Source organism: Phyllostomus hastatus, unplaced genomic scaffold (genome assembly GCF_019186645.2).
Source record: "Phyllostomus hastatus isolate PE091 unplaced genomic scaffold, TTU_PhHast_1.1 phas_contig_38, whole genome shotgun sequence".
NCBI classification, from domain to species: domain Eukaryota; kingdom Metazoa; phylum Chordata; class Mammalia; order Chiroptera; family Phyllostomidae; genus Phyllostomus; species Phyllostomus hastatus.
The window spans coordinates 27,492,404-27,506,087 of NW_025333869.1; the positions used below are offsets into that span (position 1 = coordinate 27,492,404).

General features: G+C 39.3%; 1 protein-coding gene across 1 annotated transcript in view; it reads right to left on the minus strand.

The window, feature by feature from the left end:
• LOC123820915 (kinesin family binding protein) overlaps positions 1–13,408 on the minus strand; it is a 37,926-nt gene extending 24,518 nt beyond the window's left edge. The window contains exons 1-2 of the mRNA XM_045842035.1: positions 12,926–13,408; positions 2,283–2,381 (exon numbers count right to left, since the gene is read on the minus strand). Of these exons, the coding sequence (XP_045697991.1) occupies positions 2,283–2,381; positions 12,926–13,351 (525 nt within the window). The 5' untranslated portion in view covers positions 13,352–13,408. The remainder of the gene's footprint in view (positions 1–2,282; positions 2,382–12,925) is intronic.
• Between the last annotated feature and the right edge of the window lie 276 nt (positions 13,409–13,684).

The window sequence follows — 13,684 nt, forward strand, 5'->3', positions numbered from 1 at the left end:
ATAGGAAAGAGTCAAAGCAATAAAAGATTTCCTACAAACTCACACTTGACAAGATCTGAATTGCTGTTTCAGGTGAATTTCAAATACACTAAAAAAAAAGAGAAAACTTTGCTTTTTTCAGTATTAAGTCTTAAGTCTATACAGTAAAAAAAAAGTTATTTTAAAAACCTACATAAGCATGACAAATAGGAAAAATGTATACATCCTTAGAGTAACATTGTTCTACAGTGACCACTAATGAAAAATCAGTTTTAAATAATTTTTCTAATATTGTTTTCTCAAGGAAACAAGTATATATATTACCCTCCTTCAATACAGGGACATTAAAACCAGTGAATCCATTGTTTATTGCCTCATGCTTCTGTTTCCTACTCTGTAAAAAAAGAATAAGAGTATCTATCTCATAAGGATACTATGAGGATTCAATGAGTTAATATGTGTATCTCAAATCTTCCAAAACAGTACTTACTTAACCTGTGCCTCATTTTACCTCTTTGAGAACAGTCCCATCTATAAGCCTAGCCTTGCTTTAAACTCAATTTACTAACCACCAAATAGCAACAATGCTTCCCATTAAAAAAAAAGTGATCTTATATCCTGTACAAACACTAAAAGCATTATGACTTGGGCTCTAGAATTCCCAGAAAGTAAAAATGACAAAGACAGGAAGCAAGGCCCAAGGCAAACACAATAGATAAGCAATTCTTCAGAGACGGCCTCGACAATTTTGAGACTTACTTATTTAGTATGCTTACCTCTGTCTTGATGAGGGGAATTAATCTATGTTTTATTTTATGTGCATACTTCACTGTTATGACTACCATACTTTGTGTGTGACACTAACAGTTAAATCAGTCTCCTAACTAAAACAGAGGTATAAAAGTACAGAGTTTTATTTCCTTATTAGTAGTATTCTTTAATGAAATACTGTAGTTATTTGGCATCTACACGTTTTCATTTAGTAAGCTCATGTATTAAGAGTGAGAGCTTAAAATCGCAAAAGATCTCAATTTGGCTTTGTGGTGCTCTGCTCTCCTTAGTACTTTAGGAGAAAAGTGGTAACGCCAAGGTAGAAAAGCTGTGGCTTAAAATTCTCCAACTTGGGGATACATTCCTCAGGAAGAAAGTAAGTGTTAAAGGCCCATAAACACATATTTTAAGTGTATATTCTAAAATTTCTTGTGGTGCCCTGGCTGGTGTGGCTCAGTGGATTGAGTGCTGGCCTGTGAACTAAAGGGTCGCCAGTTCAATTCGCAGTCAGGGCACATGCCTGGGTTATGGGCCAGGTCCCCAGTTGGTGGGGGCGGGGGTGTGTGAGAGGCAACCACACATTGATGTTTCTCTCCTTCTCTTTCTTCCTCCCTCCCCCTCTATCTAAAAATAAATAATCTTAAAAAAATAAATAAAATAAAATTTCTTGTGGTTAAAATTAACATGGTGATTTGCTCTAACCTTTATCCTCCAGGGGCAGCTAGTTATAGGTAGAGACCATACTTTATTCATATTTGATTCTGCAGCATATTTGCATAGTACCTGGCACATAGCAAAAACAATAAATGTCTAATGAATTAAATTGACAAAGCAAATAGGAATGCTCAGTCTGTGCATTCTGCTTACAGCACATTCCTTCTATCTGCTATCATCATATGACACTACACTGTTCTTAAAGGAGAACCTTGCACTTGTATTTAACACTAAGTCCAACTGCTAAGTGAGGCAGCATAGTGGTTAAAAGTATTGGTTCTGAGCCCTGGCTGGTGTGGCTCAGTGGACTGAGCATGGGCTGTGAACCAAAGGGTTGCCAGTTTGATTCCCAGTCAAGGCACATGCCTGGGTTGCAGGCAAGATCCCCAGTGGGGGCCACATGAGAGGCTACTACATTGATGTTTCTTTCCCTCTCTTTCTCCCTCCCCCACCCCTCTCTAAAAATAAAATAAATAAAATATTTTTTAAAAAGTATTGGTTCTGGAGTCAGATCCTGTGGGTTGGAATCCCAGCTTCACCACTCACTAGTGTGTGCAGGCAAGTCACTTAATCTCTTGTGCTCTGTTTCCTCATCTCTAAGATAAGGATAATAAAAGTATCCACCTCATAAACTGTCATGAGAATTAAATGAGTTAAAATTTGTAAATCACTTATATCAGTGCCTGCAAGTACAGCTTTTAGGTAGCTACCTAGACAGCTCTATAGAGAGGTCCCTGTGTATACTGAAGAACCACATATAATATTGTGAGTGAGGAATTCTTAATCAATTCTTAAAATTTATGTGACATGCAACATACCTCTTTCATATACTGATTATATAGTGCTTCTGATGATTCTAGGTAAGCTTGTGCTGTTTCAATTTCTTCTCTTTCAGACCACAAGATACCCAGATTATTCTGCAAAATAAGAAACAATGACAATATAAACTTCTAATTATAGTATCTTTAATAATTTCAAAGTCAACATTTACCTATCAAATAGTACTAGTATTACTAACAGTGAGTTATTCACATAACAATATTGTCCTTATGTAGTGGTAAGCGGCTACAGATGGATACCTATTCTTGACCTTGCACAATCTCTTCCCCTTAAGTATGGGCTGGATTTAGTGATTTGCTTTTTTTTTTTTTCCCCCCTTTTTAAAGACTTTTTTTTATTACCCTGACTGGTATGCCTCAGGTTGGAATGACTCATAAACCAAAAGGTCACCGGCTTGCTGGTTCAATTCCTGGTCAGGGCACATGCCTGGGTTGTGGTCCAGACCCCAGGTTGCAAGCATGGTGAGAGGCAGTGGATGGATGTTTCTCTCCCTCTCTTTCTTCCTACTTTCTCCTCCCTCTAAAAAATAAAATCACCCTGGCTGGTGTAGCTCAGTGGATTGAGCACCAGCCTACAAACCGAAGGGTCACAGGTTTGGTTCCCAGTCAAGGCACATGCCTGTGTTGCAAGCCAATGTTTCTCTCCCTTTCTCCCTTCCCTTCTCTCTAAAAATAAATAAACAAAATCTTTATTAAATAAATAAATAAAATCTTTAAAAAAGATTTTATTTTTAAGTTTTAATATTTAAAAAAAATTTTTTACAGGTTTTATTTATTTTTTAGAGGGAGGATAAGGGAGGGAGAAAGTGAGGGAGAGAAACATCACTGTGAGAGAGAAACATCAATTGGTTGCAACTGGGGACTGAACCCACAACCCACACATGTGCCCTGGCCAGGAATAGATCCAGTGACCTTTCATTTTGTGGAATGACACTCAATCAACTGAGCCACACGGGTCAGGGTGTGGCTTGCTTTTAACCAACAAAATATGGCAGAAATGAGAGTGTCTCTTCCAAGATTAGGTTACAGAACACTGTGGTTCCATTTTGGGTGCTCCCTGTCCAGTTCTCTCTGAGGGAAGCCATCTGCTATGTTGTGAGTCACCCAGTACACAGACTCATGTAGCAAGGACTGAGGGAGGTCAACTGAGGCCCTCTAACCAACAGCCTGTAAGGAACTGAATCCTGCCAGCAACCCTCTGAGAGAGCTTGGGAGATCCTCCCTGATTTGAGCCTTCAAGTGCAGACCCAACAGGACAACGTGATGACACAGCTTAAGCCAGAGGCCACCAGCTAAGCCATGCCTAGATTCCTGATATCATAAAAGTTTGTTTTTTTAAGATGCTAAATTTGGGGTAACATTTTACATAGCAATAGACAATATACACAGAGATACAGATAAGCCAGAAACATGTTTTCAAATATCTACAATCTCCAGAGACCTCTTAAAAAGGAAACATTCTGAACAGTTATTGTTTGGTTCAAAGCTTGAATAAATGGACATGAAATCTCAAATTTCAATTATTTAAATTGTTTTGAAAATTCTGAAGATGCTATATACCTTTACTCATCAGTGAAGTCAGATTCCTAATGTTTACCTTTTCAAACAATGAAACATATGATTACGTTTTCTGGAGTTCCTTTTTCTTAATGTTTTATTGATTATGCTATTACAGTTGACCCATTTTCCCCCCTTCACTCCCCTCCACCTTGCATACCCTCTCCCACCCACATTCCCCCCCTTTAGTTCATGTCCATGGGTCATACTTGTAAGTTCTTTGGCTTCTACATTTCCTATACTATTCTTACCTTCCCCCTGTCTATTTTCTACCTACCATCTATGCTACTTATTTTCCATACCTTTTCCCCCTCTCTCCTCCTCCCACTTCCCTGTTGCTAACCCTCCATGTGATCTCCATTTCTGTGGTTCTGTTCCTGATCTAGTTGTTTGCTTAGTTTATTGTTTTTGTTTTAGGTGTGGTTGTTAATAATTGTGAGTTTGCTGTCATTTTACTATACGTTTTTTATCTTCTTTTTCTTAGAGAAGTCCCTTCAACATTTCATATAATAAGGGTTCGGTGATAACAAACCCCTTTAACTTGACCTTATCTAAGAAGCACTTTATCTGCTCTTCCATTCTAAATGAAAGTTTTGCTGGAGAGAGCAATTTTGGATGTAGGTCCTTGCCTTTCATGACTTGGAATACTTCTTTCCAGAGCCTTCTTGCCTGCAAGTCTTCTTTGGAGAAATCTGCTGACAGTCTGATGGGAACTCCTTTGTAGGTAACTGTCTCCTTTTCTCTTGCTGCTTTTAAGATTCCCTCCTGCCCTGGCTGGCGTAGCTCAGTGGATTGAGCTCAGGCTGCAAACCAAAGTATCGCAGGTTCAATTCCCAGTCAGGCCACATACCTGGGATGCAGGCCACAGCCCCCAGGAACCGCACATTGATGCTTCTCTCTCTCTCTCTCTCTCTCCCTCCCTTCCCTCTCTAAAAATAAATAAATAAAATCTTAAAAAAAAAAGATTCTCTCCTTATCTTTAATCTTGGCTAATGTAATTATGATGTGCCTTGGTGTGTTTCTCCTTGGGTCCAACTTCTTTGGGACTCTCTGAACTTCCTGGAAGTCTATTTCCTTTGCCAGAATGGGGAAGTTCTCCTTTATTATTTGTTCCAATAACTTTTCCACTTGTTGCTCTTCCTCTTCTTCTGGTACCCCTATAATTCAGATGTTGGAATGTTTAAAGATGTCCTGGAGGTTCGTAAGCCTTCCCTCATTTTTTTGAATTCTTATTTCTTCGTTCTTTTCTGATTGGATGTTTCCTCCTTCTTTCTGGTCCACTCCATTGATTTGAGTCCCAGTTTCCTTCCCATCATTATTGGTTCCCTGTACATTTTCCTTTATTTCACTTAGTGTAGCCTTTGTTTTTTCATCTAATTTGCAACCAAAATCAACCAATTCTGTGAGCATCCTGATTACCAGTGTTTTGAACTGTGTATCTGATAGGTTGGCTATCTCTTTGTCGCTTAGTTGTATTTTTTCTGGAGTTTAGATCTGTTCTTTCCTTTGGGCCTTTTTTTTTCTTTGTCTCAATGCACCTGTTGTGTAGTTAAGGGGCAGAGCCTTAGGTATTCACCAGGGCGGGGCAACCCAGTGGCTGGGTTGTGATACTGTTTGTGGGAGAGGCGTCCAAGAGGGAACAATGGTGCTTTTCTGCTCTCTGCCAGATTTCAGTCACTTCCCCTGCTTCCCACAAGCAAAGTGGGCCCTTCTGGTGCTGATTGCTGGGAGGGTGGGTTTGTGTACATTCTAGGACCCTGTGGGTCTCTCCAACCAGCTCTCCTGCGAGGCTGGGAGTTTCTCCCAGCACCTCAACCCCCACAGGTGTTTTCAATCAGTATTTTGAAGCTTTATTTCCCCGAGCTGGGACCCTGGGTTGTGTAATCTGTCTCCCTCCCCAGTTTTGCCTGGTTTATCAGGGTGCAAATGTGGGGCCACCTGGTCCTCCAGCAGCCTCGCTCGCCGCGCCCCTCCACAATCTGATGCCTTGCTGCAAGTCCTCTCCTCCCATCTGCCCATCTCCGCCCCTCCTACCAGTCTGGATGAATGGGTCTTCTTTAACTCCTTGGCTGTCAGACTTCCTTACAGTTCAATTTTCTGTCAGCTCTGGTTGATTTCTTTTTAAATTGTTGTTGTCCTTTTTTTGGTTGTGCAAGGAGGCACAGTGTATCTACCTATGCCTGCATGTTGGCCGGAAGTCTGGAGTTCTTAAAATTATATAGTTTTGTAATTGTATCCAGTCAACTAAAAATTCTTCATTTCTTCATTTTTATTGTCTTTTCTTGCACTGATCACTTCCTTTGATTTCCATAGCACCAACTTCCTTCTGTTGCCACAAAGATGCTAAGATTAGGTGCTAAACAACCTTGTAAACCAAGCCAGTTTGTCCCCTGCCATATGACTTTTTTTTATCAGGCCCTATACAGAGCAACTCAGGCCTGTTAAGAGGGTTAGAACTCAAAACTGCATGCCCAACCCCCCTTTAGAAAACAAAGTAAGACTGCCTCCCACCCCTTGGGGCAGTCCTTTAGGCACGAGGAAACTTCTGAGGCTGGGTTTCTACCATCTTTTTTTTTTTACTTCCCTAGGGAAGGGCACAGGATAAGAAAACAGAGTTTTCAATGCAGATTCTTAACCTGGGGTCTAGATGCACAAGGTACCCGGGGATAGAATTCAGAGCCTATAAACATAGTTGGGAAAAGCATGTTTAAAAATAATTTATTTTTATTATGTTCTACTAAAATTTAGCATCTTTTAATTATAAATGCGGGAAAGAAAACCCAACAGTATTTAGTACCTGAGATTTTGTGACCTAGCAAAGTGAAAAAATCTCCATATTACAATTAGCTGATATCACAAAATATTTATATTCATTATTACTTCAAAATTATAGACATTTGCCCTGGCTTGTGTGGTTCAGTGGGTTGAGTGCCAGCCTGCAAACCGAGAGGTCCCCAGTTCTATTCTCAGTGAGGGAGTATGCCTGGGTTGTGGGCCACGTCCCTGGTTGGGCATGTGTGAAAGGCAGCCAATGGATGTTTCTCTTTCACATCACTATTTCCCTCTCCTTCTCTCTCCTTCCCCCTCTCTAAAAATAAATAAATTTTTAAAATCTTTAAAAAAATTATAAATATTAGATACATCATTACATATTGTTTAATGTTAATAAAGCACATCTATTACTATATCACACATTTGTTTTAAAAATATTTTTATAAGCCCTGGCTGGTGTAGCTCAGTGGATTGAGCGTGGGCTGTGAACCAAAGTGTCGCAGGTTCGATTCCCAGTCAGGGTACATACCTGGGTTGCAGGCCATGACCCCCAGCAACCGCACATTGGTGTTTCTCTCTCACTCTCTCTTTCTCCCTCTCTCCCCACTCTAAAAATAAATAAATAAAAATCTTAAAAAATATATTTTTATAACTTCTGCCCTGAATGGTGTGGGTCAGTGGATTGAGTGCCAGCCTGTGAACTAAAGGGTTGCCAGTTCAATTCTCAGTCAGAGTACATGCCTGGGTTGCAGGCCAGGTCCCCGGTGTGGGGCACGCAAGAGGCAACCACACGTTGATGTTTCTCTCCCTCTCTCTCCCCGTCCCTTCCCATCTCTAAAAATAAATAAATAAAATCTTTTAAAATACATTTTTACAACTTCTATATTACTGGTTCCCTTTATAATCCTTTATACTTTATATATTTAAAATAATTACTGTTTTATGAAATATAGGTTCCACTAGACTGCAGATCGGGCATGTGGCACATAAAATGTTTAGCAACCCTACAGTTTAAAGATGAGCATTCCCTTGCAACAAAGACCTCTGGTCTGGCTTCACATAAGATACCTATTCTGTAATTATTTTAATGGCTTAATCGATCCTCATGCCAAGGACTGCAGATCATAGTGACAATGTACTGAGAGACTGGGCAGTTTTCTCCTCTATATTACTTATGAGGTCGTTTGCAGGACACTGGGGACAGATTGAGAGCCCACTAACTTACAAATTATTCTGCCCACCCAGCCTCAAATACAATCTCCCTTAACAGTCATTTCCTGATCTTAGACATGGATCCACAATTACCTTTTCTCAGTCCCTAGGCTCAATTTATTTTCCCTTGAGATATTCCACTTGGCCATGACACCAGTAAGCCCAACCCCAGCATACTGTACCTAGCCTAGGCGGTTTAGATTTACCTAGTACCAGGAACCGGTTAGCTACAACTGCACTATTTTGATGGGCTGGTGATGTTCTTGGTCAGCTAGATCCAGGGTAGGCTGTGCCATAGAAAGGAACAACTCTGATGTGTGATAAATCTTAAACCAAGTAGAAACCTACAAATAACTAAAGTTTTTTCTTTTGAACGATAACCTATTGAGGTCCTGAAGGTAAAGGCCATGCAAGGGATCCAGAACTGATTTTTCAAAATTACAGTGTTTGTGTTTTAAGTGTTTATGCCACAGAGATAAGTGCTATTGACATTCTATGAGTTGTTTTTTAAATATAATATAAATTGCCCTGGCTGGTGTGGCTCAGTGGATTGAGTGCTGGCCTGTGAGCCAAAGGGTCACTGGTTCAACTCCCGGTCAGGACACATGCCTGGGTTGCGGGCCAGGTCCCCAGTGGGGGGTATGCGAGAGGCAACCATACATTGATGTTTTTCTTCCTCTCTTTCTCCCTCCCTTCCCCTCTGTCTAAAAATAAATAAAATCTTCAAAAAAATAAGTAAATATAATATAAATCCTACAATAAAACACCAGAAAATACTGTACCATTCACAAAACATCATCATTTTCTTGCCCTAAAGATACCACACCAGGTTTGGAAAAGGTTAAATATAAAAGCTAACAAAGTACTACTACTGGTGAATTCTACTAAATATGTAAAGAAGAAATAATAATACTAACTCTACATAAATTCTTCTAGAAAAGTAAAGAAGAAAGAACAGTTCCCATCTCATCCTAAATCAAAGACAGAAGTAAACTACAGACTGATATCCTTCAGAACATAGATACAAAAAATGTTACCAAATTTTAGCAAACTGAGTCCAACAGTGTAAAACAAGGGTAATCCTTTACCCAAGTTTCACTTGGTTAAATACTCCAGGTGTCTATCACAGGAAGGAAAGGTTGGTTTAACATTGGGAAGTCAATGAAATTCACTGTATTAACAGACTAGAAAATAAGAAAACACATGATCATCTCAGACACAACAAAAAAATGATGCTGAATCAAAGAAGTGAGGCCAAATGAAGAGTATGCACTATGATTTCATTATGAAGTTCTAGAAAATGTGGGGGAGGGGGACAGGAAGGGAGAGAGAAGAAAGAGTAATGGAGAGAGGGAGAGAGGTGTTATAAAGGAACATAAGAAAACTTTTAGCAGTGATGGATATTTTATTATCTTGCCTGCAGTGATTGTTTCATGCGCATTTGTGTCAAAACTGATCAAACTGTATACCTTAGATATGTGCAGGTTTATCATGCCAAATTGTACCTCAATAAAACCATAAACACACACAAAAGGTACTCCTTAGACATATGTATGTATCCTAGGGTAGAGGGATAATTAACCAACATGCTAACGTGTTAGGGAATTTTACTAAAGTGATGTACAATGGCTATGAGTTTCTACTCAAGATGATAATGCAAGTGTACACTACTGACTGCAACAATTAAAAGAAAAATCATTCCTAAAGCTCAAAGAACATGGTAAAGATAGGAGGGGACAGTCTCTCTTGATAATCTAATGTGGGTCCAGATTCTGTATACCTATAATTTGCCAGGAAGACACCAGATTGTGCCAAAGCAGTCAAAATATCATAAATTCCCACAAAGTGATACTTTCAAACTTTTTCTTACATACACATACAGTCTTTTACCAAAACAGAATCACTCTACATAATTCCAAACATGCCTGTCATCCCTCTTCCTCTCAAGATTGATACTTTTGGTTAACAAATATAAATCATTATTTTTAATGGCTGCATACTGTTCTTCCATATCAATGATTCTCAATCTTTTTCACCTCATGGCACATATAAACTAATTATTAAAATTCTGCAGCACACTAAAAATATATATTCAATTTTTTCCTGATCTAACAAAAATAACAATTTTTTTCATACTAAATGGTTACTCTGTTGGCTGTTGTCATTTTTTTGACAGTCCAAAAGAAAAGAGGTCAGTTCCCTGACTAGTCAGGTATCACATGTTTTGAAAATTCTTGCAGCACACCAATTGAAATCATTGTTCTATATGAGTGTATCAGTATTTACTTAACCATATTTCTACTAATATTCTGTTTTTAAATTAGCAGTGCCATGATGAACATCCATGTTAGCATACATTTGCATATGAATCCCAATATTATTTTATAATACTGATGTGGAATTTTTAAATAAGTTTTAACTCAAGAGTTCTGATACCCCAGGGGGAGTGTGGGGGTATAAAGGGACTAAACAATAATGGAAAAAAATACAATAAAAAAAAAACAAATAAAATTAAAAGTTCTGATACCTCTGATCTTCAGAAAAGTTGGATAAATTTATATTTCCCTTAGCAATAATGTAAATAGCTAGTATTCACTTTTTCAGCCTAACAATGAATATAATCAATATCTTTAATAATCTCTCCCAATCTGATATAAATTTATTTCATTCTTTTAGTTCTGGTTTATTACTAGTGAGGTCAAATCTCTCATCATGCATAGCAAATATTAAATGTAATAAAATGTTCTGGTGTGGTAATGCCACTAGAATAAACATATCAGCTAAACAGTAGAGTTAAGGAACAGACTAGCACAAACAGAATCTAACTAAATTACTACTGCTATACTGTTTTAGTACCTGGTAGGCTAGTTTTAGTCCATTACTTTTCATATTTTTATATTCACTTTTCTTTATTCTTTCAGATAAACATAATCGTTTTGTCAAGTTCCAAGAAAAAACCTATTGTGATTTCAGCAGGAACTGCACCAACCTACAAATAAATGTCAGGATGGTGATGCTATTATGTTTAATTTTACCACCCTGGAACATGGTATATCTCTCCTTTTAAGATCAGCTGGTATGGCTTAGTGGATTGAGTGCCAGCCTACAAACCCAAGAGTCGCCAGTTCAATTCCCAGTCAGGGCATATGCCTGGGTTTCAGGCCAGGTCCCCTGCAGAGGTTGCAGGAGAGGCAGCCTTACATCGATGTTTCTCTCCTTCTCTTTCTCACTCTCTTCCCCTCTCTCTAAAAATAAATTAAAAAAAAAGATAACCAATTCTATCACCTTTAATACTGCTATTATGAATGCAATTTCTAAAAATAATATTTTCAACAAGTTATTGCTTATATAAAGGAATACTATTGATATATTTATCTTATATTCTCCTGCTTTATTGAAATGATAATTCTAATAATTTTTCAGTTGATGACTTCAGCTTTTTTAGGTATAGAAGGACCACACATGCAAATGATTTTTATTTTCATAAATTATTTTATTTTTCCAAAATAACTCTTATTTGATCTCTATATTATTATAGTAGACAGAACATCTAATTAGGGTTTATGTTTCTGATTTAGTAAGGATACCGCTAATCAGAAAAGGTTGGCTGTTTGAAATATGTATTTCATTGAAGGTAATATGTCAAAAATTGTAAGACACACAATTATTTTATGTATCAAAAGGAAAACATTGCCAAGTAACACAAAATCAACCAGCTATAAAGGCACAATGATTTCAGATATTAAAATATGAAAGAATACACACATTAAAATTAACAAAATATAATAAGCAGTGGAGATTCTATACTACATTAAGAAAAGTTTCTACTTTTCAGGTATTGAAATAATTTTTTATTTTCTTTTTAAATATTTTATTTCTCCACCTTTAGAGAGATGGGAAGGGAAGGAGAGAGGGCGAGAAACATCTGTATGTGAGAGATACATAGATCTGTAGCCTCCAGGGCGCAGACCTGGCCAGCAACCCAGGCAAGTGCCCTGACTGGGAATCGAATCAGTGACCCTTGGGTTCGCAGGCCGGCACTCAAACCACTGAGCCACACCAGCCAGGACGAGATATTTAAGGAATTTTTTAAATATTTAAGATCTTAAAAAGCTACGTGGTTTAAGAAAATTTCAAATAATTGAGGTTTTGTTTGAATTCAGTATCTTATTGATTTCATTAGCTCACTCAACCATTCAACAAACTTTTAGAATGACCTACAAGGAACCAGGTGTAAGGGTACAAACAGTGAGCAAAAAGAGCTATAGTTCCTGTTATTATGTAACTTTTAACTTTATTGGGCCAAGATCATAAAGTATGACCTATACAATTTCCTATTCAATTTTGAGGTTTTTGAGGCCTACTTACCATAACATCGATTTTGGTAAATGTTAGGTACCTGGTATACCAGATATAAACACAAGTTTATACATATTTGTATTTTGAAGTGTTATGTTCCTGATGAGCATGTCAGATTTTTTAGGAAACCAGGTACTATATAAATGGGGAACAAAGTGATATAATAAGTAAGATTCCAAAAGTAGGAGGGAGACATCAATTCGGAATAAAACGGTCCAAATAAAGTTACTAAAAGTATGAGGTGAATCTTGAGATGAGTTTTAAAGAATGGGTGGGCAGGAGGACTTCGCTCGGGAACAAACGAATGAATACGGCAAGAATAGAAACTTAAGATTTCAAATATTTTGTTTTAAATTAATAACGTACTCAGGCCACTCTCTGTAATTTCCTTGAGACCTTAAATTAAGATTAAAATTACGTTGACTTTTCCTTAAGAGAATGAACAGGATTAGGACTGACGGAGAAGAGTTGGAAAAGGCATATGGGATCGTAGGAGGGTCTCAGGAAAACAAAGGCATTGAACACGACTACGGGAAGCAGCAAGTGAGGTTGAAGTGGGAGGTGAGGGTGGAGCGGGGGGGGTGGTAGACGCTAATCCCGAAGCTTCAAAAACGTGGGACAAATTGTGCCTCATAACACGTGCCTTTGGCCTAGGCAAGAGTCGGGGCCCCTCTCCAGCCCCTCGCCTCTGGCCGACTGCAGCAGGCCGGGCTCGCTCTCACCTGCGCCTGGATGTAGAGAGAGACGCAGTCTTGCGACAACCGGTACTTGCGCAGCAGCTTCAGGCATTTCGCCAGATGCTCCTCACCCGCCGACAGCTCCTCCGTGTCGATGAGGTTCGTCCCGAGATGAAACTCAATGACCGCCAGCCTCACTGCCCGCTGGGCGAAGGGCCCCTCGACCTCCACCACCTCCGCCGGCAGCCCCAAGGCGTGGGCCTCCGCGCCCAAGCCCTCCTCGGCCTGAGGCAGCTCATCCTCGTCCTCTGGCGCGGGGCCCAGCAGTGCTTTGACCTCTTCCAGCAAAACTCGGGAGCCGTATTTGGACTTGTAAGGTTCCTTCTCGGGGTTTTTATGCAATTCTACCCGCGACAGGGCCAGCGCGGCCTGAAATTTCTCACGAATCTCAGCCCACGCACCATTCGCCATAGCGGACACCGCAGTTCAGGTTTCCTTTAATGTTTCCAATTGGGACTCCCGCCTTCCTTCTGCTTTGCGACACTTCACTTACGTCCCGGATAGGCCCGGGCACTGCAGAACGGTAACCAATGAAGTCCACAAGGGAACCGCAATAAGCTCTGCTGTGACCAATAGAAAGGCGTAGTGATTACCTTAGCAGTCCGCTGTCATGGAAACGAGGTTATAGTAGGTGGCCACACCTGCAGCCCTGCCCTCTGCTTTGGGGAATTCTCACTCCCTTGAACCCGCGAACTTCTATCAATACAAAACTACAGGCTGACTTAATATAACATATGGAAATAT